The 23,602-nt window shown below is 43.7% G+C and overlaps 1 protein-coding gene across 2 annotated transcripts in view; it reads right to left on the bottom strand.

The window, feature by feature from the left end:
* Positions 1–4,521: 4,521 nt before the first annotated feature.
* The window catches only part of PITPNB (phosphatidylinositol transfer protein beta), a 63,504-nt gene continuing 44,423 nt past the window's right edge, over positions 4,522–23,602 (bottom strand). Inside the window, exons 8-11 of one of the 2 annotated variants that reach the window (XM_070219855.1) lie at positions 12,919–13,029; positions 11,171–11,293; positions 7,686–7,772; positions 4,522–6,500 (exon numbers count right to left, since the gene is read on the bottom strand). In XM_070219855.1, the coding sequence (XP_070075956.1) occupies positions 7,725–7,772; positions 11,171–11,293; positions 12,919–13,029 (282 nt within the window). In that variant the 3' untranslated portion in view covers positions 4,522–6,500; positions 7,686–7,724. The remainder of the gene's footprint in view (positions 6,501–7,685; positions 7,773–11,170; positions 11,294–12,918; positions 13,030–23,602) is intronic. The other variant, XM_070219854.1, reaches the window with a different exon arrangement.

Genomic DNA, 23,602 nt, shown 5'->3' with positions numbered 1-23,602 from the left:
CGGTTGGCTGTCTTTGGGGGAAGTATCTAAAGTAGGGATTGGCAAACTATGGCCCTTGGGCCAAATTCAGCCCACCATCTGTTTGTGTAAATAAAGTTTTATTGGAACCACCACACTCATTCGTTTACATAATGGCTGCTTTCAGGCTACAAAGGCAGAGCTGAGTAGTTGGAACTTGGACTATATGGTTCACAAAGCCCCAAATATTTACTAGATGGCCCTTTAGAGGAAGTTTGCCAGCCCCTGATCTAAGTGAATGAACGGCGTGTGTGATGTCTGTGCGCGGCTGTTCTGAGCCTGATCTCAGCGTTCCTCCAGCCTTACTTGGGAGATGTCTCTCGTCCTCACAGCGCCATCCTGGGGGTGACATTTTTGGGGTGATGGGTCCAGAACACCAGGGCCGGGAAGCACTCCCAGCACCTCTCAGTCGGCTCCGCTGTCTCAGGGCCATGGGAAGGTGGAGGCGGCTCTGAGAGAACATGCCATCAGTATTCCAGGCTGCAGGGAGCCGGCGTGCCATGGGATGCCTGGGGCGAAGCTTTTGTTCAGCACAGACATTAATAAACACTGGAAGCCACTCCTCCGTTCCACTCCATGAACCTCCCTCAGTCTGGAGTGCAAGGCAATTCTGCTATCGCCTGATGAGCAGGTGGTGTCAAACACAGAAGGGATCAACGAGGCAGAGGCAAGTCATGGAGCTTTACTGCTTCTCAGCATTCAAGGAGTAAACTGATTTGACCCGAGGTCGAGCGTCACTGACTCTGGGAAACTCTGGGCTGATGCTCCAGGCAAAGGCCTGGCCTTACCGTGCCCCATCAGGAGCTGTGAAGCCAAGCTCAGTGTAACGCATTAGCAGTGGTACCTAGAGAGCTAAATTTCAATCGTGGAACATATACAGGACATCTATGAGCTTTTCCATGACTATAGCACTTAGTTTAACAGTCACAGATGGTGTTTTCTGGACAACATACAGTGAAGTAAAATATGCCAATTGAGCAGAGTGTAGCTAACCAGCATTATCTATTGTATTTCCTACATCAGCTTTTGTTAGTACCCTGCACTTTCGGCTGGTATTGGCTGGGGATCTGATGGCAAACTACAGCAGCCATCTTCTTATGCTCAGGGCCCTTTCTATGGACGACATCCCTGCCATGCGCTAGAGATCAGCTCACTCCTTCTCACCCAAGCCTGAACCTCCGGCGCCACAAGGTAGATGAGTCTCACTGGCTCCACCTTACAAACTGCAGAACAAGGCTCTCCCTGGTCATCCGCTTGGGCTGCACTGATCCTCAAGGCTTCAGGGAGCCATGCAGGGTGTAGCACAATCAGGGGTGTTCTGGATATCACCTCTGGCAGAGCCTGAGTAAGGTTATCCAAGCTCTAGGCCAGGACTTGGTAAACTACCGCCTCACCAGCAAATCCGGCCTGCTGTTTGTGTAAATAAAGTTTGATTGAAACAGACACGTTTATTCATTTACATGTGGTCTATGGCTGTTTTTGCTACAAGGGCAGAGTTGAATAGCTGTGATAGACCATAGGGCCTACAAAGCCTAAAATACTTACTGTCTATCCTTTTACAGTTTTCGGAACCCTGCCCTAGATGAGAGGATGACTCATCTGAGCATGGCTCGGACCAGGACATAACAGAGCAGGACTTCACAAGCATTTAGGGGCACTTTTTGAGACTCAGTGACCAGCCAGGATTCTGGCTTGGGCAGCACAGCCAGTGATGCAGTTACCTGGTGGGAGACGCCAGTACCTTTGGGGGAAAGGCGGGAAGACTAAGAGTGTGGTTTTAGATCCCTTCCGCTGGAAGAGCCTGGTTTAGGTGTCTGGAAAGCAGAGGATGCAGACCTGGAACTCCCTCCTCCGCTCTTGCTGCTCTTTGTACGTCAGCACCAGGATCATTACCTCCTGTTGCAGCTGGCTGTCAGGCTTTAATTCTCTGAGGGCAGAAACGAGACCTTAGCGATTTTTTTGTTTTACTCTCCTCCCCTCTAACCCCAGGACTCAAAGGGGGCCTTGCGCAGGGTAGGCAGGAATCTGCTGTGGGTGAAAGCAGGTTCAGAGTCAAAGTTTCCATCAAGGGAGGCGATCTTGGGGTACAACTGTACTTTGATGTGAAACACACAGACATGTAAAAGATGACGGCATCTACTAACCAAGGCAGCGTGGAGTCCGAAGAGCCAGATGAGGGCGAGGCCTGCTGCCGAGATCAGGCCAGGTTAAGGCAGGCCGCGTGGGGGGGGCCCTGGGCTCTGAGAGAAGGTGGTCTTCTCAATCACCTTCCAGAAGAGTAGGAATTCTCTTCACCCTTTTCCCCTATCCTTTGGAAACAGGGCACATGGAACCCAAGCCACAGAAAGGGCACTGGTGGGCAACTTAAGTTTTTGAAAGGCTCCCCATGTGACTGTAAGGTGAGCTGGGGTCGAGAACCTCTGGTTTACATGAGCTGAAGTTTTTCAGACCAGTAGCCCTACCATAACCGAACAAACACTGAGAAGATGGGAACTCACAAGACGCAGCCGAGGAGAGCCTGGCTGAAACGGAAGAGGCTCTTTTTTCATCCATGGACCAATTTTAACTCATGATTTAATTCAACAGTAGAGAAAAGTACGAGGAGGTCATGAAGCAGTGGTTCCTCACACAACCCTCCGGGGAGTGCAAGCGATCTTGAGGGAGTCGGGGAAGCAAACAAAATCGGTTCCAAGCCCTTTCGAACAATAAAGATGTCTTTCAACACGGCACTTCCAGAAGGAAGAGAAGGATGGATGTTACAGCGTCAGATGCCCCAGACTGCTGAGTACTGCTTGAAAGCCTTAGCATGGACTTGGAACTTCCGTGAGAGGCAGTTTCAGGATATCTGCAGCTTCCACTTTTCCCAATCCAATCTGGCTGAAGAACTGGTTCTGAAGGGACCTCCCGTTGCTTAATATTTCCAAGTCAGAAAACATAACCCCACATGACACTGGCAGGGTTCCTAGGAACTCCCTCTTGGCAGCAGATGCTCCAAGCTCTGCAGGACAATCTTTGACCTGTCCCCTAGCACTCTCCCTCCCTTCAGTTCCGTGAAGTCCCAAACTCCAAAACTGCCAGTGAGAGTAATGTGAAAAAAGCAGTCTGGTGCCCGCTGAACTCCACCTCCTAACACTCAGTGGTTCTCACGGCGTCACACCTGAGGGTCTCAGAACAGGCACGACATTCTCCTTGCAAACGGCCAACGACAGGGGATTCCACGCCGACCCCTTGTCAACTCAGCTGCTCAGAGGAGATGGTCAGACAACTTCATAAAGCTGGCTTACTTCCTCAGAGACAAGATTTTGAGGAGGAAGTTGGGCTGTGAAACTTAACAGCGTCATAAATCGCAGAGGGGCAAGAAAGGGGAGCTTTTTAGTAGCCAGATGTTAGGTCCACAGTGATTTTAGATCAACCAGAAGGCAGTTTAGTAAACGAATGGAACAAAAATGGAGAAATCACACTGAAGAGGACACACCATAGGCTAGAGGACACAATGTCTCAACTGATCCTGAACACACTACTGCTGGACATCGTGGCCTCTACCGACAGACAAGGGGTCCAAGACTCAGCAAGGGGCCAGGAGGGGTCCACCTGACCCCAGGCCCACACTGTTTCCAGCACCCGCCCAAGAGTGGGCCCCCCTGGGCCCCTCAGCTGCCTTTGGCCTGGACTTGTGCTTTCTCATCTGTACCATATGGATAGCCCTAAGAGCGCTCAACTAAGTCTCTCCTGGTAAGTGACTACTTACCACACCAACCTGTAATTTACCTGCTCACACGTCTGTCTCCTGCTCTGGACTGTGCGTGGCTTTTAGTCCATCTCGGTACCTCCAGCAAGACCTGAGTGCCGGGCGTCAAAGTGCTCAGGCTGCTGAACGCGCGAGTGACGGCTGTCATCGTGGATGCAAACATGACGCCTGAAATCAAACACTGAGCAAATTACCTCAGAAAACAAGCAAAGGAACACCCCGGACATAGAGCATTTCATAGGAAATCCATCCACACAGCTGGCCCCCTCTCCGAAGGTTGAGCAGCTCTGGAACGTTAAGTTGGAACCATGAGAAAAATAACTGTTACACGTCCAAAAATAGCAGACTGGACAGGACAAAGCCCCAAACCAAAAAGCCACAATCTCAAAACACTCAGAATCTAACGGCAAAATCCCTACTGAGTGCTTTTAAAAGCAATGTGGGTTTTCCGTATTTTTCCTCTTTAAAAATAATTTTTAAAAAACCTTTGAGACTAATAATCATCCTTCTTTAGTTTACTGCTTAGCTTTTAAAGCATAAAATTATTTAAGAAACCAAACGTAACAACTTAATGTGGCACAGGCGCAGTTCAAGAACAGGAGTTTGCAATAAAAAATAAAAACCCATTTTTTCTTTACTTTTCCCGGAGTGGTAGTGCTGCAAATTAAAAAATTCTTGAAAAAACAGGAGAGAAGTGGTCCGCAATGTTCTGAATTGGATGTGGCATCAGGGAAACAACCACTCAAGCACACAAGTGGCATTTTGTGATCAAATTTATTTTTTGTTTAAATTTCATTTACTTTGTTTTACTGTAATTTACACAAGAGACTGCCAAGTAAACTAGATATTTTACATTCACCACACATTCCCTCAAATCTCCACAGTTGTTAGAAAAACATTAAAATCCATGCGCCGGGCTCTCATTTCCACGTGCGCCCAAGCTCCCAATGATGCTACAGATGCCAGTGAGAGTTAAGTTCATTAAAAGGAGAGGGCTAGACTCTTTACTTCACAAAATTAGCAATCATCTTCCTCGCATCAAATACGTTGCAGACAGTGATTATGCGCTGACAAAACCTATCTTACAGCAGTGCCCAGAGAGTAAACCTCGGTCTCGATCCTGAGAGCACGGAGGACGCACGCGATGTGGCTCTGGAGCCGGGGAGCACAGGGACTCGCACTGCAGGAGCGATCCTGAACACCCTTGTCTGAGTCGCCGCCATCACTTCAGTGGGGACACAGGACACGTGGGAAGACGACGGGCAGGGAGGGCAGGACTGTCAGCAAATCAGATCACTAACGTGATGTGACTACAGGGCCTGGCGTGTTGGGGAGGATGAGAGGTTAAACACGACAGTTTGTGACCTGAAGGCTTCAACAGTATCCTTCTACTCAAGCTTCCGGGACTGACGGGAGAATCACTGCATTTGGACAGAGAAAGCTGAGGAAAATCTCACCTAGCTATTGTTCCTTTCTTAAAGAAAGAAAGAAAGGTGGCAGCAGCTTCTAAGCGGCATTTTCACGCTGCTTATTCAGGATACGTCCCAATGACGTCCTACTGGAGAGCACATCAGAATGCGCGGAGATGCGCTGGCCCCTCGGCAAGGCCCCCTGTCTGTGAGCAGCCAGGCCTCGTGCTGCCCCTTAAATTCTCCCGTCTCAAAGTCAGCATCTCCCCCTTCAAGTGTGTTTCAGCACGAAAAGAGCAACATGTCATCACTAGCTATATCCTACCGTGTGAGCTGTGAGGAATGGAGATCGTTTGCATAGTTTCCAAGCTGTGATTTCAGAGAACAGTAGTTTCATCAAAAGTGAGACTCATGAAGTGCTGTACTTCCAGTTTTGCTAAACAGCCTACGATGTTATTCCTTTCTTCACCAATTTTTTTGTTTGCCTAACAGGAGCCTGAAAATTGTATAGTGTTTATTATAAATCACAAACCACCATCTCCATTTTTGCTAGGTCTGATGTAGAAAAATACTTGAAATTTAAAATACAAAAATCCAATAAAAACCTGAAATTTTTTTTAAAAAGGGTGTTTTCCCTCAGGGCAAACAAGTAAAAAGTGGCCTGTAACTGTACTCCTTACTAATAGCTATTGTCCAAATGAACTGCAAGATAATGACTGTTCAGAAATAAATCATTATAAATACATTCAAAGTTTATATTCCAGATTCATTGGAATACCAAAAGATTTTGAATAAATTTTTCTGTGGGAGTCTGTTGCTTATGGGACTAAAATAAAAATTTATAGGAGACGGATTTAAAAGAACAGGAAAGTAAGAAAAGGCTATATATATATTGGTCCACAACAACTTGACATTTATGAAACATACCAGCTAGTATTACATCGCAGTCAATCTGTCCATTTATGGTATCACTCTGATAATTATTAAAATCTGTTCCAGGTATATATATTGAAAATATTTTCTTTTGCATTCTTGCTGAAGATAGGTACAGTACTTCGGAGAAATTGTACTAATCCCTTCAGTATGTCTGTATGTACATATATACACAGTGTGTGTACTGGGTCTGCAGCTCTACATGCGCTTTATATACAGCTACAGACAGACACACACCAACATATATATACACGTGGCTGGGGACCTGTGCCTGTGAGTACAGAGTTACACACACAGGCCTGGGAACTGTCAATACTGCAAGATACTGGTCAGATTCTTCTTCACTCATCACTGGCTGCACTTGTTCCCCTCACTTGACCTTGATTACGTAACTGTAAGAAAATCAAAAGACAGTGCAATGTGTTAAAATACAGAGACACAACAAATGTCAGACAGTAGCCTGCCACACACATTCTCCAGAAAAAGATTCTCAACGTAGCAAAATGTTAGGCAGAAAAGGTACCCCAACTACTGCATTTTAAAAATTTAATCTCTTGAAAATTTTGGTCTTACTAGTGACATAACATTTTGTTTCATCAGAGGTGAAATAAATTAGAAGCAGAAATAAATCACAGAAACTTAGAAGAACTTAACAAAAGTAACAACGTAAAATTTTTTAAAATGAACGCTGAATTTAAAGAAAGGGCTTTGGAGGAATCCTGGTAGAGCTCACTCATTCTTACTCGGTACAACTCTGTCTCCACGACTGAACCCTTCACTGCTCGCGGGCTCAGTAATCACAGAGCGGGCAGCGCATGTGAGGGGCAGCCGAGACTCACGGGAGTGGGAAGAGCGCTCCACCTCGTCCTTCTGATAAGCCCAGCGGTTCAATATTAACAAGCGACGAGTGTGCTGTGCATCTCTGCTTCCTCGCACTGCTTTCACTATGTGGGATAGATTTGGAGGCTTTCTCTCCTCTAGGAAAACCTCTTATCTGGGCATATAAATTTGTGTTAGAGAAACAAGACGGGAGAAATGTTTTATACTGTAAATGAGAACCAAAGTGTATTTACACATATTAAAGCTAAGTGTAAAGATAATTGAAGATTCAACATGAAGGAAGACTTTCTGGTGTTCAAAAAACATTCAATTAAAATGACTTATTGAGGTTGGCCCCTATGGTATGGGATGAAAGATCTTTGTTTGATTTAAAATGCTTTTACGTATTTCCTTAACTAACCATAAATGGTCCTACTAAGAAATAGGTCAATTAACTGGTTAGCGGTGAAACTCTGCTGGCTTCCAGGACCGTGCTACACGATGATGTGTGCACTTGGCAGCCAGCTTCTAAACTTAACACTAAGAACCAGCTCAGGATTACTCAATACAGCCTGTTCCACAGATAAAATTCTTACAGAATAGTACACAAGTTTTCACTGTCCATTTCCAAAATATATATCTCAAATTCTAAAAATTAAACCACATTTTAACATTTAGTCTCTGCTTAACAAGTTAACTACCCATTACCAAAAAGGTATTGGTTGTTAAACGTTCTTTTTCCCCAGGTCTTCACTTACACAGTTTGATTATTGTCTCTGACCCTACAGGGGACTCATCTAGACATCAGCAGCCGACGTGCCTCGGACGGAACCCTTCTTACGCATCTAAACGTAAAATAAAATCATGAGCTGCTAAAATCACACACTCTAAATTGGGTTAGTAAGCAAGGGGAGCAAAAGGATCTAGAAGAGATTGTGAGGGGACTGCTGCCGGTTTATAACTATATCCAGACTGAGAATGAACTTCTGAGGCCCCTCAAGTAAGCTTGGTCTAAAGAAAATCTTGCAAAAGGCTTTTCTTACATAGGACAAAAAATGTGTATCTATTTTTGAATCTAGGAAACAAAAGCCTGCAGACTGATGATGTGAAATTATCAAAGATAAGCCAAGGAGAAATAAACTGTTCACCAATACAATGTGAGAAAATGTCCCGATGGTCTGGTTCCAATTCTCATAGTCCCTAGACCTGACAGGAGGCCATGAGGTGTGGCCACCTCTGCTGCTTCTGAGACCAGGGTCCCTCAGAGGAGTTCCTGATGGGAAGTTTATTGAAAAGAGGGAGGATGAAAGGAAGAAGAAGATAGCACAGGAAGAGCACATGAGAAACAATGGAGGACATGAGGGTGCGTCGGGAAGGACAGACAGCTACGACAACAGCCTGTAATTAAAAACTCAATGAGGAAGTTAAGAACGGAGAGAAAAGAGACAAATGCAATAAATACATTTCTAAAATTAACCCCTCCTACCCCACGCACGCCCCACAGAAGTGCCAGTTGAGCACAAGAGGCCTAACGTTTGCCCCAAGGCCTCCTTCAGTGGCTGGCCTACCCCCAGTACTTCTCCTCAGGATTATAGGCAGGCAGGAGCATTCCTCTCATGCCTCACCTCTCAAGACGCTATTCCTTCTCTCCAGGGCCAAACCCACTTGAAAAAAATCCAATTCTTAAAATATTTGCGAATTAAGAAGAGAATTACAATGTATCAAATTCTATCATCAGGTGTCAGGGAAACAGGCCGTCAAGAAAAGGGGAAATGCCTGCGTGGCAAGGAGGATTTGAGAATGTCAAGCCTCTTCAGGAGGCAGGCGTTCTTCAGCTAGGCGTTCTGGCCTACAGGCATGATGCGCCCAGATTCTGAAGATGCTCACAAACCAGCCGTTAGGACTCAGGGCAGCAGCAGTGCGATGTGGAATAAAGCACTCTCCAATGACCTAGAGCAAAAGAACTCAAATGGGGTTTAACGTTAAGATGATCAGCACTTAACGCTGAAATCTGTCTTGAAATGTTTTTGAAACATTTAAGAGAGAAACTGCCATGTCCCCTCAACCCTGAATCAATGACAGGTTTCTACCCAGTCCATGAGGGAAAGAGTCACTCTGAGCCAAGAGCGTACAGTGATGATGGTATCTTCTAGTAAACTGGGCTTCCACGTAACTGCTTGTCTATCTTACACTTTCCTTTCAAGAGCAATTCCCAACTCACGAATAACTGACTTGCATGGAGAAGCAGCTGAGGCTGCAGGCCCCCTGCCACAGGTGGGAGTGAGCCACCAGTGCCTTGTCAGGGCTCTCATCACACTGACATTGGCACAGTTCTGTGGTCAGGCATCCTGAGCCTGAGAACTTGTGAGAGAAGGAAGAGCACTGCCGTGGGGGAAGGTGAGCTCTCAGCCAAGTTCTGTGCAAGAGCCCTCCATTCATGATCCTCAACCGTGATCTGTCTTCCTCACGTGACGGACAGGCCTTGAGCATCAAAACCAAAACCAAAAGCAAGCTTCTGTGCTGAGAGTTCAAGCCACCAAAACTAAGTCTGTTCTGTTTTATCTTGGTGTTGGGCAAATCCTTTCTGGAGACGCAAGGTTGTACCATGAGCTTAGTGAGAATAAGTGTAACATCGCTGCTTTCTTTTTACTATCCAGCTGACAGCAGCTGCTCGGAGGGGCTGGGGCGGAGCTGGCAGCTATCTCCGGAGCCTGGAGCACCTGGAGGGGGAGAGCTGGCAAGGCAGGGAAAGGAACTAAAACTGGGCGGTGGTGCCTCTTACAGAAGGGCATCTGACTCTTGAGAAAGGGAAGCCAGGAGTGGGAGAGAGGCATGGAAAGAAAGGTAAGAAGTACCCACGACTTACTCTTGCCTGTTTAAATATTTTGCCTGGGGCCAGGCTAAAAATAAAGGGGTAAGGGAGAGAGAGTCCTCCACGCTTGCCATTCTATCATCCTACTCCCAAAGATCCAGAACTCAGTCATACTATTAGTATGAGAAACTGAAGTCAAACAGGCTTCCTTTGGCTGGCTTAGAAACCAAACCCCAATTTATAATGTTGTCTCTATGGGAAAACATGTTCCAAATTTCAAAAAATCAACTTAAAAATTTTTGGAACAAAATCCATTCATAAGTTGGAGACTGCCTCAAGTTTACTTTATGTATAAGATAAGGTTAAAACACTTTATTGCCTTATAAAGAAAATATGTCCTAGTCCTCTCAGAAGGTTTGTATAAAGCTAATTAGAAGCAGATCTGCCATAATCACCAAAAGTAAGCAGTTTTAAACACAGATTCTTTACGATGCTATGTGCCAGACAAATAGATTTCCTTCTGTGCCAAAGAACCTGATTTGCTGCCATTCCCCAGTGATTAAATGGAGTTCCTGCCTCACACACAGGCGTTCATCAAACACTCGCCTGCAGGGCTTCCAACGCGGAGCGCTGGCAGGACTCGAGATGACTGCATGGAAACCACGAGCCTATCCTCTACATTCCTGGGGTTCATTTCCCCCGTGGGGCCTTACTCTCACTGAAAAGAAGTGTAGCCCAGAGCAAAAGCAAAACCAGACTCGTGCAAGAGGAAGTCGGGGAAGACTGTGCCAGGGAGAAAAGGGGTGCTCACGCACTGCGGGGCCTGCTCCCTGCTGGCAGGGAGGAGTGAGGGTAGGCTTAACCTTGAAACATGGCATGCTGACCTCCAGCCCGGAGACCACCTGAATTTCTGCCTAAAGCTTATGAAGAAATAAGGATTCATTGCTAGTTGTGGGAGGGGAGGCGGCATTTTTGGAATCAGGTACAGTATCACTAGCCTTATCTTTGCTACAGAAGAGAACTAGGACTTACTGTGCTAACATTAATAACTTACTATGGTAACAAAATGAGCCAAAGGCAACGTGGTCCGATAAAGTGAGCGTCTAGAAGGGCTGAGAACCAGATACCAGCACAGAGAACTAACGCACGAAAAAGAATTGGTTACAAAACCAGCGGACATTTTACAGGTAACAAATTCTAGATCAAGAAAGCGCTAGTCTATGTTCATGAAAGATGCACAAGGAAAGAGAAATCAGAACATGAGAAGGGATATTAGTGTCTAAGAAACTTGATTTTGATGAGGAAATGAAGATTAAAGAATAGCTTTTAGTAATACTCTTCTTAATTCTAAGTCTACACTTACTGAGCACACACAGTTTTAGAAAGGGAGAATTAGAGAATTTCTACAGAACAGCAAGTCGGAAGTCTTACCGTTTCTAGTTCTTTCTGAGTTTCATCTTCCATTCTCCTAATGTCTTCCATTGTTAGATCAATCCACTTGTCAATCCAACAAAAAAGTTGGCGATGGAAGTTTGTAAATATCCTTTTTTCTTGCTTTTAAAACAAAGAAAAAAAGTAGTGTAAGATGGTAAATATCTAAGTTTAACAACATATTAACCTTATGCATCCCAATTAACCCATGAAATCCACATACATTTGGTTTGAAAAGACCACTCTAGGTTGATTAGTGGAAATCTTAATTCCATCCTATTATTGTGTTGTACAACAAAATAAAAATTTCTCTGTGAAATGTGAAACAATCTCTCCCAGTAGGAACAAAAAAATAACGTACTGTGCGCATTCTGATCCAACGTAAACTCCTGATGAACCCGATTTATTTTTACCTTTTTCTAAATGTCAGTGACCAAAGGTCAACTCAATTTCTTCTGCTATAAAACTATACATTGCCATTCTTAACTTCTGTGCAATTCAAAAGAATACTCTGAGGTGGAATAAAATAATGCACTGAAAGAAAAGAGTCCTACTTTCTTTGGAATTAGGTGTTTCATTGAATTAAGAATCATTGCATACTCTCCATTAATTTTTGTACTTTAATGTTACTGCCACTATATATATATGTGTAGCGTAAAACCATATATATTATTAGTGGTTTTAACTGCTGGATTATTAAAGTTTTACTAAACTTTCTCAAGAAGAGACAAAAGTGTACCAAACAGGCAGTATTTTTGGAAAATCTTCAGCTTTTAAATTTTTTTCCATGAAAAGAAGGGACTTCATCCATTACATGTGTGACTTCTATTTATCAGAACTGGACGAGTTATCTATTATTATGCTCCAAGAGGAAGAAAGGAAGCCAATATTTACAGAGTGCCTACTGTGGGCCAACAGCAAGCAGGCCCCAGAATAATCAAAGTTTCCAGCACTTTAAGATCCAGTTTTTAAAAAATGTTAAGAGCAGTTACAGTTTAAAAGTAGAAAAGTTATGGTGAAACTCAGATGCAACTGGTTGTAGGTTCGGAGATTAACAGGGGCTTCTTCGTAATTATAATGGAATAAACATTCACACTACAGGGAAAGTAAACCTCAGAGAAACTCCATAGTCCTCATGTGTTTACAACATGTGTATTTATACAAGTGCAATTCTCCCCCTTTCTAAATCAAATTGCGCATGTTACTTTCAATTTAATAAAGAAGACATAAAAAAGAGGTCATTAGAATCTATTTAGATCCTCAGATTATGTCACCCTAGGTTCAGAGTGTAAGTCTTCTCAGTGAGGACCTCTAAAGACGACATCCCACAAGAAAGAGGGAGGTAGACAAGAAAGTGTGTGTCAGGAGGGAACTGTGTGGAGGGATGAGGGGGGACCCAGCTGGGCTGGGACAGAGCCTGGGTCTCCCTCCAGCCAGTGCTGGGACACCAGGTCCCTTGGGGACATGCTTTATGTGTAGAGGGCTCTCTATAGAAGACCTGGGTAAGCCATCAGGCAAGCACTTTGAAAAACCCGCTATGCTCCTCCCTAAAGAAAGCCCCTGAACACCTCCGCTGGCATCTGTCTGCTGTTTCTAGGGAGAAAAAGAAGAATCGAGAAGAGTTACACGGGGACAAGGATTTTCACCTCATAAAGGAAAAAGGAAGCGTTAAGAGAGGAAATATCCCATTAGCAGCTGCCTCAAATCTTAACCTCAGTTGCAGTCACCACATTCTGAAGTGAGTTTACCTTCTGAATGAAATTTTCTACTTTGCTTTGCAGTCCCCACCACTTGAATTTGATGGTCACCAGCTTATAGGCACACATCTGAGGGCAGTCAGCATTGCTTGCCAGCTCCTTCTGCATGAGGAAAATTGAAAAGGAGAAATTGTGGCTTAAATATTTATGTTTTGATTAAAATTGACTTGTGTAACGACATCACAGACACACATGAAAAAAATTACAATCTCACATGTGTTTAATTCAGGTATTTGGAAGTTTGAAATCATTTTAGCAAAAGCAGCAGCATTCCCCTGCTGCAAACCCTCCTTTCACAGAAGAAGTTACTTCCTGGCTCTACAGTTTAATAGGCGCATTGCTCTGCCTCGAATTACACTATTCAGACTCATATTAAATACCAGATTCTAGTCACATCACATAAGGTTCACAGCGCATAAGGGTTCTCCTAACAACATTACTGCACTCCCACCGTGGATGCGGTGAGGCACAAGAAAAAACGAGGAGGAAGTTTAGTCGTCTTCTGTGTCTTCAAACCTCGGCAGGTGGAGGGGCTGTTTATTAAGTGAGGTACTTTCAGTAGAAGGGGGATACAAAAAAGATGCAGCAGCAAAGATGATGTATAATTATCAAGTATGCGAAGGCAAATCCCATACATCCGGACTCTAATTTCCACAAATGATTACACCTCACAGTTTAAATGGCTGTTTTCAGGAAATCAGATAAAGAGTTGTCATGGTAAAAAAGGGAAAATATTTATAAAAAGAAAAAAAAAGAGCAAGGGAGAGAGGTGGGGGGACTATCAATATTAAGAGAGACAAAATATAAAGTCTGCAATTACTTTCAGAAGGAAACATAAAAAAGCAATTAGAATTTGGGTCCTCAGATTGTCACTCTAGGTTCAGAGTGAATTTTTATACTCTGTATTCTCTATATATACTCTATATTCAGCCACAACAAAACAAAAACATTCTAAAATATGTATTTGGGTAAAGAGGAAGGGAAGGAAGGAGGAAAAGGAAGAGGAGGACAGGGGAAAAAACATATGGCAAAGCGTTAACAACTGCTGAATCTAGGCGGAGGTGTTCACTGCTCTTGCAGTTTTTGGGCTGGTTTTGAAGTTTTTCTTTATAAAAATTGGGCAAGGGGTAAGTCCAACCTATAGCATTACTGAGAATTTCTGTGAAACTCAGTGCAGGCTTCTGTCTCAGTGAGCTCACGTGTGTCCTCAAGTGTTTACCTGGGGAGGCGTGGGCGGGGCAGGCAGGGCCCGCAGCACACATGGGTGTTTTCACGAGGGACCCACTGCGCACCACAGCTCTTCCGAGGGGTGTGTGCAGGAGACCAAGCCCTCCTGAGCTGAGCCCTGAGAGCGCCTGGGCCCGGCTCACAGCAGTGAGCGAACGCAGACGGTGCCTGCCTCAGGAGCGCCCGGCCTGGCACAGAAGGCAGGGACTTTGAACAAAGAATCGCAGATGGCAGAGGCAACTGCAGGTGTGGTCTGAGGAGGGGCCATGTGTAAATCTCAGCCCCAAGGCCGCTGCGCTTAGAAGACGGAACCATGAGTGTGCGCCGCCCTTAGCTGGGCGCTCAGGGCCTTCACACCTGTTAGTTCTCTCCCGCCTTTCTTCTTTCACAGAACCCTACTTACCTCTTCACATCTGCAAAACAATCTTAAATAAAGTTTCTCAAAAGCGTAGAGAGTCATGTGCAACATCATGGAGACCCTTTTTATAAAAATTAAATTACTGAGTGAAAAGTTAAAGCAGCCTTTTACAGGGGGTTTTCCCGTCTTCACCATTGTTCTCAGCTTCACATGGCACTTAGGACATTACAATGCCGGCATCAGTCACATTGTGTGCCACTGTCACTTCTTGTCAGTTTCAACTCAGTCACACCTTCCACTTTCAATAAGTTTGTAGTGTGTGAGCAAATATTCTTTCCATTTAGCCACATGTACATAAATTCAAAAACTGATGGAACTCTAGGTCTCATTCTAAAACCTCAAGATTATTCTTCATTTACGCAATCATAGCAGTACAGGACATCCTTTGCCCCAAATCCTCAAGAATGTTCCAGTTTCAAGTGAATTCTTAGGATATGATATATGAAAAAATTCTCTTTTGGTATTATTAATAGGACTCAAAGTTCTGAAGAATCCTGCATGATTGATAACTTTTCTCAGAAAATCTCTTCTGTAATAACATTTCACCTTCTGAATAACGACCTGGTACATGGGGTAAATCAATGAGGTAACACACAGGCATTTAAAGAAAAACATTACATACAGCAAACTGTCCTTTTGTAGGTGAGTTCTATGTCAACAGAAGAACTTAGCTGGCTTAGCTCTATTTTTCCATGATTTCCCTCCCATAAAACAGAGTACCGATGTGAAAATTCAGCACGGATATGTATGTATACACACACACACACACACACACACACACACACACACCACCTCATACTTTATGAACAAGTTTAATTCAGCAATTACTTAAGCAGGTACCATTTACAACCAAATCTGTGCCACGTGTTGTCAGAGGACACAAAAGTGGCTGGTAGAGAGGAGAGTAATTATATATATAAATAACGATAAAACCACTACCTTTGGTGCCAATGATCTCTATCAGAAAGGACGCTCTTCTGTTGTGGATGCTGTGGCCCTGAATAAAATCATATATTTGCAACTCCCTCCCCTTCTCCTTGAGCTTCAGGCCCCATGCACTTAAGCTGGGCTCTGGTGTGTGTCAGAGCAGTCAAGCAGCCTTCCATAGGACAGAGCTAGCTTCTGAGTGCACGGCCTTAGAGAAATAATGACAAGGCTGGTCTTTTGCAGATCACTTTTCAATGAGCACTGAGCCAGTGGTGAAGCACCCTCTAACCCAGAGAGAGCCACTGAGAGCCTTTCTATGAGAGTCTGGGCACAGGCAGAATAGAGTACTTGAAAGTGTGCCATCACCTGCCCAGCAAGGAGCACTAGACTAGAGGAAGGGGACTCGGATTGCAGCTCCCTTCCTCTGTGAGGTGGGCAGGATCCTTACCCTCTCAGGCCTTGCTTCTCCAGCAGTAAAGGAAAGGCTGGGCTCTCTGGAGCTTTTCAGCGCCCACGGATGTGACACTAAAAGCAGCGGTGAGTGAGCTCAGCTCCTCGAGTGCCAGGGCTGCCCCAGGGCTGCAGGTGGTCAGCACATGGCCCTGACACCCAACGGCCTGTCTTAAAACTCCATATAATTTTGCACTTTTTTCCGTAATATGCCTGGGCTTAACCAAACACTCCCCTGCACAGCCCCGCGTGCCCAATGCCCTCCATGGCTGAGAGCCTCAGCTGCACCACTGACAAACCCTAAGACACCTTCCATGTGGACACTCCGAGGTCCTATTAGTTACAGGCTGCTGATAGCTTTATTCTGAAACTCCCAATCACTGGACACCTTGTGCTAAAAGAAAACCTTGGGTGTTTCTACTAGCACACCAACTCTTCAGAATTCTCCGATCATTTTATAAAAACAGCAGGATGAAACATGGTTCCACTTAAAGAGTAGGCTAAATTTAATACAAATATGCCTATACCAAATGTGGGCTCCAAAAACAGAGCACACACGTGACTTCAACAATTACCTAAGTTTGTTTCTCACATTCTCTCTAGTGACTCTGGCAGGCTGCTCAAATCAATTACGGTAATACTGCGAAATTATCAAGTAACACTAGTCTACGAAATTTAGTTTAAAAACTGTAAGTGATAGGACGAAAAAGAACCAGTTCTCTAAGCCATCTTCCCCAGATCTAAAATACATATTTAGTCTCAATCTGCTTTTTGTTTTCCATCCAACTTACAAGTAATTATTTTTTAAAAAAAAGTTTAGGGAAGAATATGTAAAGCAATTAAAAAACAAACAAGTAAACAAACAGCCTGATGCCTTTATTTCTTGGCCTAACTCTCCACAGCATCAATACCTCAGTGGGAGGCGCAGGTGACTTACAGAAACACCATCTCACGTGTCCCCAAGAGAAAGCTGAGAACATGGCAGCTCTGTGTTTTCTTCAATCATTATTATGAATATCCATGTGATATTTGAGGTTTCATCCAATTCTAAAAATGACTTATGCAATTCATCTCTTAATTTGAACTATGGTCTTAAAACTAATGCTTAAATTAAGAACATGGCTTAAAAAATCTCCATAATTAATGATGAAAGAGAAAATAGTGACATTGCCTAGATGCAGTGAGTACGAGCAAAAAGAATCCTCTTGGCACCATCTTTCTAGGGTGAAATCTGACACTACGTAATTACACAGTCTTAGAGCTGATCACATCCTACGCACACACACACCCTTTACCTGCTAATTCCACTTTCAGAAACGGCTCCCAGTTCATCAGGTGAGAAAGTGACAACACTGTAGATTGTTTATAATGGCCAAAACCAAGACTTCTTAAACAACACAACGCCCACTGAGGGAGAGCGGTGCAACACCTCACAGGCCTTCCAAACAATGGGTACTAACACAGCCATTAAAAACCATCTTTCTAAAGAATAGTTAACCATGTGGGGAAAAAAGCATAATATGAATATAAATAGGTGTCTACATATTGTATAAACACTTGCAACAAAATAAACTAATGAATCAGGAAATATAACAAATAGCAGTAATTAAATGGTGAGACTAAAATTCATTTTTATTTTCTTCTGTGTACAATTCTTCATTTTCAAAATTTAACAAATATCACTTTATAATCAGAAAAAACCCTAGTATGTTTAAAAACCAGACTCTAAAAAAGTTTTTGCCCACCGCTGAGTATTTTAGGACAAAGATTTACTTTGCCCTAAATTATCTGGGTACTAGTTCAAATCCCCATTCTTCTTTGACTATAAACAATGTTTTCCTCCCTCTTTTCTTTCTGATGTTTAATAAATCACAGCTAAACAAAATCAAGCTAAAAGTTGAATTAAGGTCTTTAACATATAACTTTAGTCCAGTCCATATTTAATTTTTCCTAATCTTAAAGTTGTAAAGCAAAAATGAGGTTTACATGCAGAGTAAAATACAATTAACTCTTCACAGTTATCAGAAATGTTTCTGAGAAAAAACGTGTAACTGTTAAAATGTGAAAACCTCAATGGGACAAATATTTGAGACCCTACATTCAGAGTAATGCTCTAGGATCCACAGAAGCCAAAGGAGTGCCAACTCGCCTGCCCAGGCCTCGGGAGTTCACCACTGGGGCAGGGCAAAGTCTCCTCCTTGGCCTTAAACAACAGAAACGTTTTCTGATTCTTCATCAGTTGAAAAAATAAACCCAAAGCATGTAAAGCAAAATCTGAATTTAGATCATTCATACATAATTCCAATCCAGCACAAACCTAACACTTCCTCAACTAAAACAAAACAGGATTATTGCTCTCCTAATCTAGGAGTAAATAAAATTATTTTGCTGATAAATACAACTTTTATGTAGATTAAAGCATAAAAACATAAAAGAACAACTACATATAACAGGTAAAGAACGGCTGGTTACCAAAAGACAAGAACCACCAGAAATTCTATAAAATGAAAGTCATGGGCTAACAGAAGAACACCAAATTACGACTCCTCCTACATCATTTAAGTTTCATCTGTAAGAGAGCAAGCACTAGCTGGTTGTGAAATGTTTCCAAAATTGTATTTAAATAGTTTGTGTATTCACTGAATTCCTTACATTTCATGTTTCTAACTATAAATGAAACCCCTAAACTCAAATCATGTTTTTAATTTAACGACACATATTAAGTTACCCTGAGGTATGTGGATGAGGCCTAAGGGGGAGTAATGTATACTGGAGCCACACAACATAAGTAAACAAAACGCAGTGTGTTTAACTGGAATGGTGAGCAATCAGCCCATGTTATCCACAAGAACTAGTTTCTTGTATCTGTGACAAACAAATATATACAAATGTAAGAGAATTAAAAAAAAAAACCCCAAAGGCATCCTCGAAATTCATTTTTTAAAACTGTAGTCCTCTCACAGTCTCATGCTACGTGTCAACTCCACAGTCTTTCCTATTTAAAATGTGTTGGGATGAAGATGGAACAGGTCATATGCTACACTTAACCAGAGTTAACACCTTGCAAGGACAAAGCCGCTTCTTTAAGGATCACACTCTCTTTGTATTTTAATTTTTCAATGTTAGGCAATCTGAACGCTCAATTTCAGCTGTTGACTTTGTAACGTAAGTTTCCAATACAGATTTTACTAAGAAAGTTAAAAATAAATGCACTGCCGGGGCTGCTGCCAGTGCATGCTTCAGTAAATATCAACACAAGATCACAGAAGACATGTGAAGTACGTGTGCTGAAATTTCAAGCAAAACCCAATTTCCCAAAGCACGCTCCTCGTGCCTTCAATTTTGTTGAGATTCTGGTAGCCATTTGGACAGACCTACACTGGACATTACATTCTCTCTAAGTACATGGCAAGTCTAACATTTGCTTGATTTGTATTTGGTTTAAGATAGTTAACTTGAATTTATCAAAAACTTAACTAAGTATCTACTATGGCCAAGCCTCTGTTCTAGGCACTGCCACCTATCAGGGTAAGTCAGACACAACCTACAGCTGAAAGTTCAGTGAGTAAAGGGGGACAGGGAGGGAGGGTTTGAATAAGACAGAGTGAACACAAAAGCCACCACCCTGACACGAGGCACCCCAAGTGCCACGAGAAGGTCATCAACAAAAGCCTTCAGCAGAGCTCAGAGGCTGGAGAGCTCTATCTGGTTGGGCAAATGTGAAATGTTAAATGGAAGAAGTAAACGTGGGATGAAGTTCAGGAAAGAGGAAACTAACTGTAGGTGACACTAATCTCACAAAAATAGGCAAAATGAAATTAAGACGGTAAAGCTTGCTGCCCGTGAGAGGACAGTCGGTCACATTTTCCATGTCTCCAAACTTAGTATTTTTGTAACTCACACCCATTTTACTGATCAGCTCTATGACATGCGCTCCATGCTTGTGTCCGATTACTGCAGGAGTGACACTATGTACAAGTGAAACCACCAGTTCACCCTCAAGTGCAACTCGTGGAGAAACATTAAGTCCGTGACAGTGCCAGTAAGACCCTCTGCAAGAGGCCCAGCCTGTCAAGTGGCTCCTCGACCCTGAGGAAGACCCAGGCCTGTCCCTGCCTGAGGCCTTCAGCTCCGCCTGAGGACAGAGGCATTCAGCACCCAAGACAAGGCTAAAACGAACCACGTATTGCTGCTGGGGCACTTGGCTTCCGGAAGACAGGGAATAGCTTCTTTGGTGTCCTCTGTAGGAGCTGCATAATTAATGCATACTAAGTGTAAAATACTATTTTTTATACTAAATTAAAAACCTAGTTGCCAAACCAAGTACTCAAAACAATCAGCCAGGTTTTAAGGTCTGCTTTATACATAATATATAACCCACAATGTGGTCTAACCAGAAATTAATGAGTCACCTTCTCATGCCCCCTACTGTGGGGTTTCAAAGGTGAGAGCGCCCCCGCCTCCTTCCCGGTCTCGGCCTCGGCCTGTGTGGAGGAAGGCACAGCAGCGCCCTCCGTCTTCTCCTGCGGTGCCTACGGTAAAAGGCAGTGCTGCTCACTCGCCTCTCGAGGACTCTGGGCTGCTTTCCTGCCAGCCTCTCTCCCGGATTTCCAGAGCTGGGCTTCAAATCCTCCCTCACCGCCTGTCTACCCTTCCCATGCCTGGCCGACAGAACCTTGTGGTGTCCTTACTTTAGGGCACTGACAACCAAGGCCACCACCTTTTCACAGGCATGAGGTGGGAAGAAAAGGGAGTCTCGGTAGCACAAAAGGAAACAAATTCACATCCCTATGATCCCCAAAGATGGCTGCCTTCCACTGGCTGGAGGACCCAGAATGGCCTCCGCGGTAATTCTAAAACACATCCACAGCACGACTGAGCCAGGAACTGGTGTGACAAACTGTTCTGAAAGGCCAAGCTCCGACTGCCAGAGCTTTCACTCAGACTGCAGTTAACTAACACGGAAGACAAACAGGACGTGCGTTAGGATCAGAAAGAGCATACAGATAAATAAAGATAAGAGAAAAGCCACCACAATTTCTGGATCAACCTCTTTATCTGACCTGATCCCCTTGTATCTCAGTGTTCAGACATGTCAAGCACTGTAAGGGCCAGGCGTTTCAGCGAAGCCTCTTACAAAGACCTTTACAAGCCTAATTATTCATTATCGTATATATGTAAACACAAAAGTTTAAGTCTTCCTGAGGTGTATGGATTAAATGAAGAAAGCAGTGACGCCTTGCCATACGATAAAAATGACACCATAATCTTCAAAGGTGGTGTTCAACTTGTCGAAACGACAATTCCTCGCCAGATCAGAGGCGGCAAACTGGAAAGCGAAATGAATCCACATGTAAACTGTTTCTGAGGAGGCATCGGAATAGGGAGTCTTCCCAACGGCGCACCACACACAAAGCCCCCAACACACAAAACGAACTGAAACATGTACACACGCATGTGTGGTGCTACAGAGAAGTGAGACATTTACATCCATGAGAAACGCAAAATTCTGCCCTGAAGCAAAAATCTTTATCAGGTTATAAATCACTCTCCTGTCACTATGCACAGAGTCCCTTAATCAAGTGTTGAAACCTAAAGTGCAAAACATAATTCATGTGCTCAGCTTTAAAAAAGTTTTTCAGATGGAAAATCAATACACCACTAAACTAAGGCCTGAATCTCTGGGTGTGTGGTTTTCAAAAAATAAAAGGTATGGGGGCCAGCCCAGTGACGTAGTGGTTAAGTTCAAGTGCTCCACTTTAGCAGCCCAGGGTTCACAGGTTCAGATCCTGGGCACAGACCTACACACCACTCATCAAGCCATGCTGTGGCAGCATCCCACATATAAAATAGAGAGAGACTGGCACAGATGTTAGCTCAGGGCCAATCTTCCTCACCAAAAAAATAAAAATAAAAAATAAATAAGACGTATGTACCATACCATAGGCCAAAAAAAAAGTTTTCTTTTCTAAAGAATGTGGAAAATATGGAAATCTACTCCCTAGCAGCCCAATGATCCCGTTAGCGAAGGCTCTCTAAACTGTGTGGCCTCTGCTTTATGGCTGACCGAAGCCAAGCACTCATTAAACACACATACCCACAAGGGGTAAGGACAAGTGAAGGAAGATGTGTTTGACGATCCCCAGATACTAGAACCAGTGGAACCCCTGGATACTAGACAGAGAAAAGGAAGAACTGTGTCATACATAAGGTAGCATATTTATAGATCTCATCAACCCTAAGAGACAATGAAGGTCTTTTACTGTTGAAGACAAAGGCATGACAAGAATGATAAGAACGACCACTTCTTGTGCTGGGAACAAAACTCATTACTTCATTTAGCTCTTAGAACAGCCTTCTGAGGTTACTAATGTTATTCCCATTTTAGAGACGTGGAAACCAAGGCTCAGAGTTAGGGTTAAGTCATTTAAGTCACGATTTGTGACAGATTCATGATGGGTATTTAATGGATCTCCCTTAGCGCCACTGTCACCTACAGGTTCCCTGACCACTGGAAATGTGCACCTGGTATTAACAAGAATTATCACCTTCTGGCAAATACCATGAATACAGAGAGCCACACAACTGCCACGATGCAATGGGGCATAAAAGGTACAGACTGGTGATCTGCAAGTCACCGGATTAGGAGTCAGAACCTGCTACATCTCCACACCTTACACGTCTCCCTGTGACCAGCACCAAATCAGGCGCTACAGAAATGGCAGACATTCTGCTGTTTCTCCTACAACTATTATCCACGTTTCTCATCTATAAAACAAAGCAGTCATACTTACCCCACAGAAAGGTTGTGAACATTAAATACGACCTTGCGTAGTGTCTGTCACCAAAGAAAAGGTTTCTTCCCCTACCCAGTGTGGTGCAGAAAAGCAGCAAATACGGCAATGTTACTCAGAAGGAGACCACCACCGTGGGATAAGGAAGCAGTGTCACAGAGATCACCGGGTCCGCACTCGGCCTTGAGTGCACGTGGAACTTGTTCTGGCAAGGTGAGTTTCTGCAAGGGCGTGGAAGGCCTGCGGAGCGGATTCCCTCCATGCCATCCCGGGTCAGAGGGTCCAGAACAAGATTCCTTCTTCCTTTCTGCCCGAATCACCATGTCCTTCTTCCCTACTCTCGTATTTCAGAAGTGCAGAAAGCTCCAACTACCACCCGTGCCCACTGCTCCCTTCAGGGCCACGACGACTCCAGTTACCGACAAACGGGGCTGACGTCACAGCAGATGGGGAGGTGCTGTAAGCTCAAGTCAGTCCACAGGCTCCTATCTGTCTGCTGTTCTATCAGCTGGTCGTCCTTCTCACTCTTTATTTTCCTTCACAGTAGTCAGTAGATTTTAATTACTGGCTTAATTAGTTATTTATGATTAATAAATGGCTGGTTTTATTACTTATTTAATTAGTTATTCTTGATAACTTTAGTTATTTCTGAGAATTTATTCAAATTCATTTAGGCAGTGACTAGATTTATAAGAGGAGCTGCATTCACCATCATTTGGCTGAGTTAACAACCAATAAGAAATGGGTAGAAGTTATCACTACCAGCCAGCATTCTCGCAGGGAAATAAGAAGCTACTGTTCAACACACACAAACACAAAATGGGGGAAAAGACTGTTATACTGCAGCCTGAAAAAATGC

Source organism: Equus caballus, chromosome 8 (assembly GCF_041296265.1).
Source record: "Equus caballus isolate H_3958 breed thoroughbred chromosome 8, TB-T2T, whole genome shotgun sequence".
Lineage (NCBI taxonomy): Eukaryota > Metazoa > Chordata > Mammalia > Perissodactyla > Equidae > Equus > Equus caballus.
This window is presented reverse-complemented; position numbering and strand designations above follow the sequence as displayed.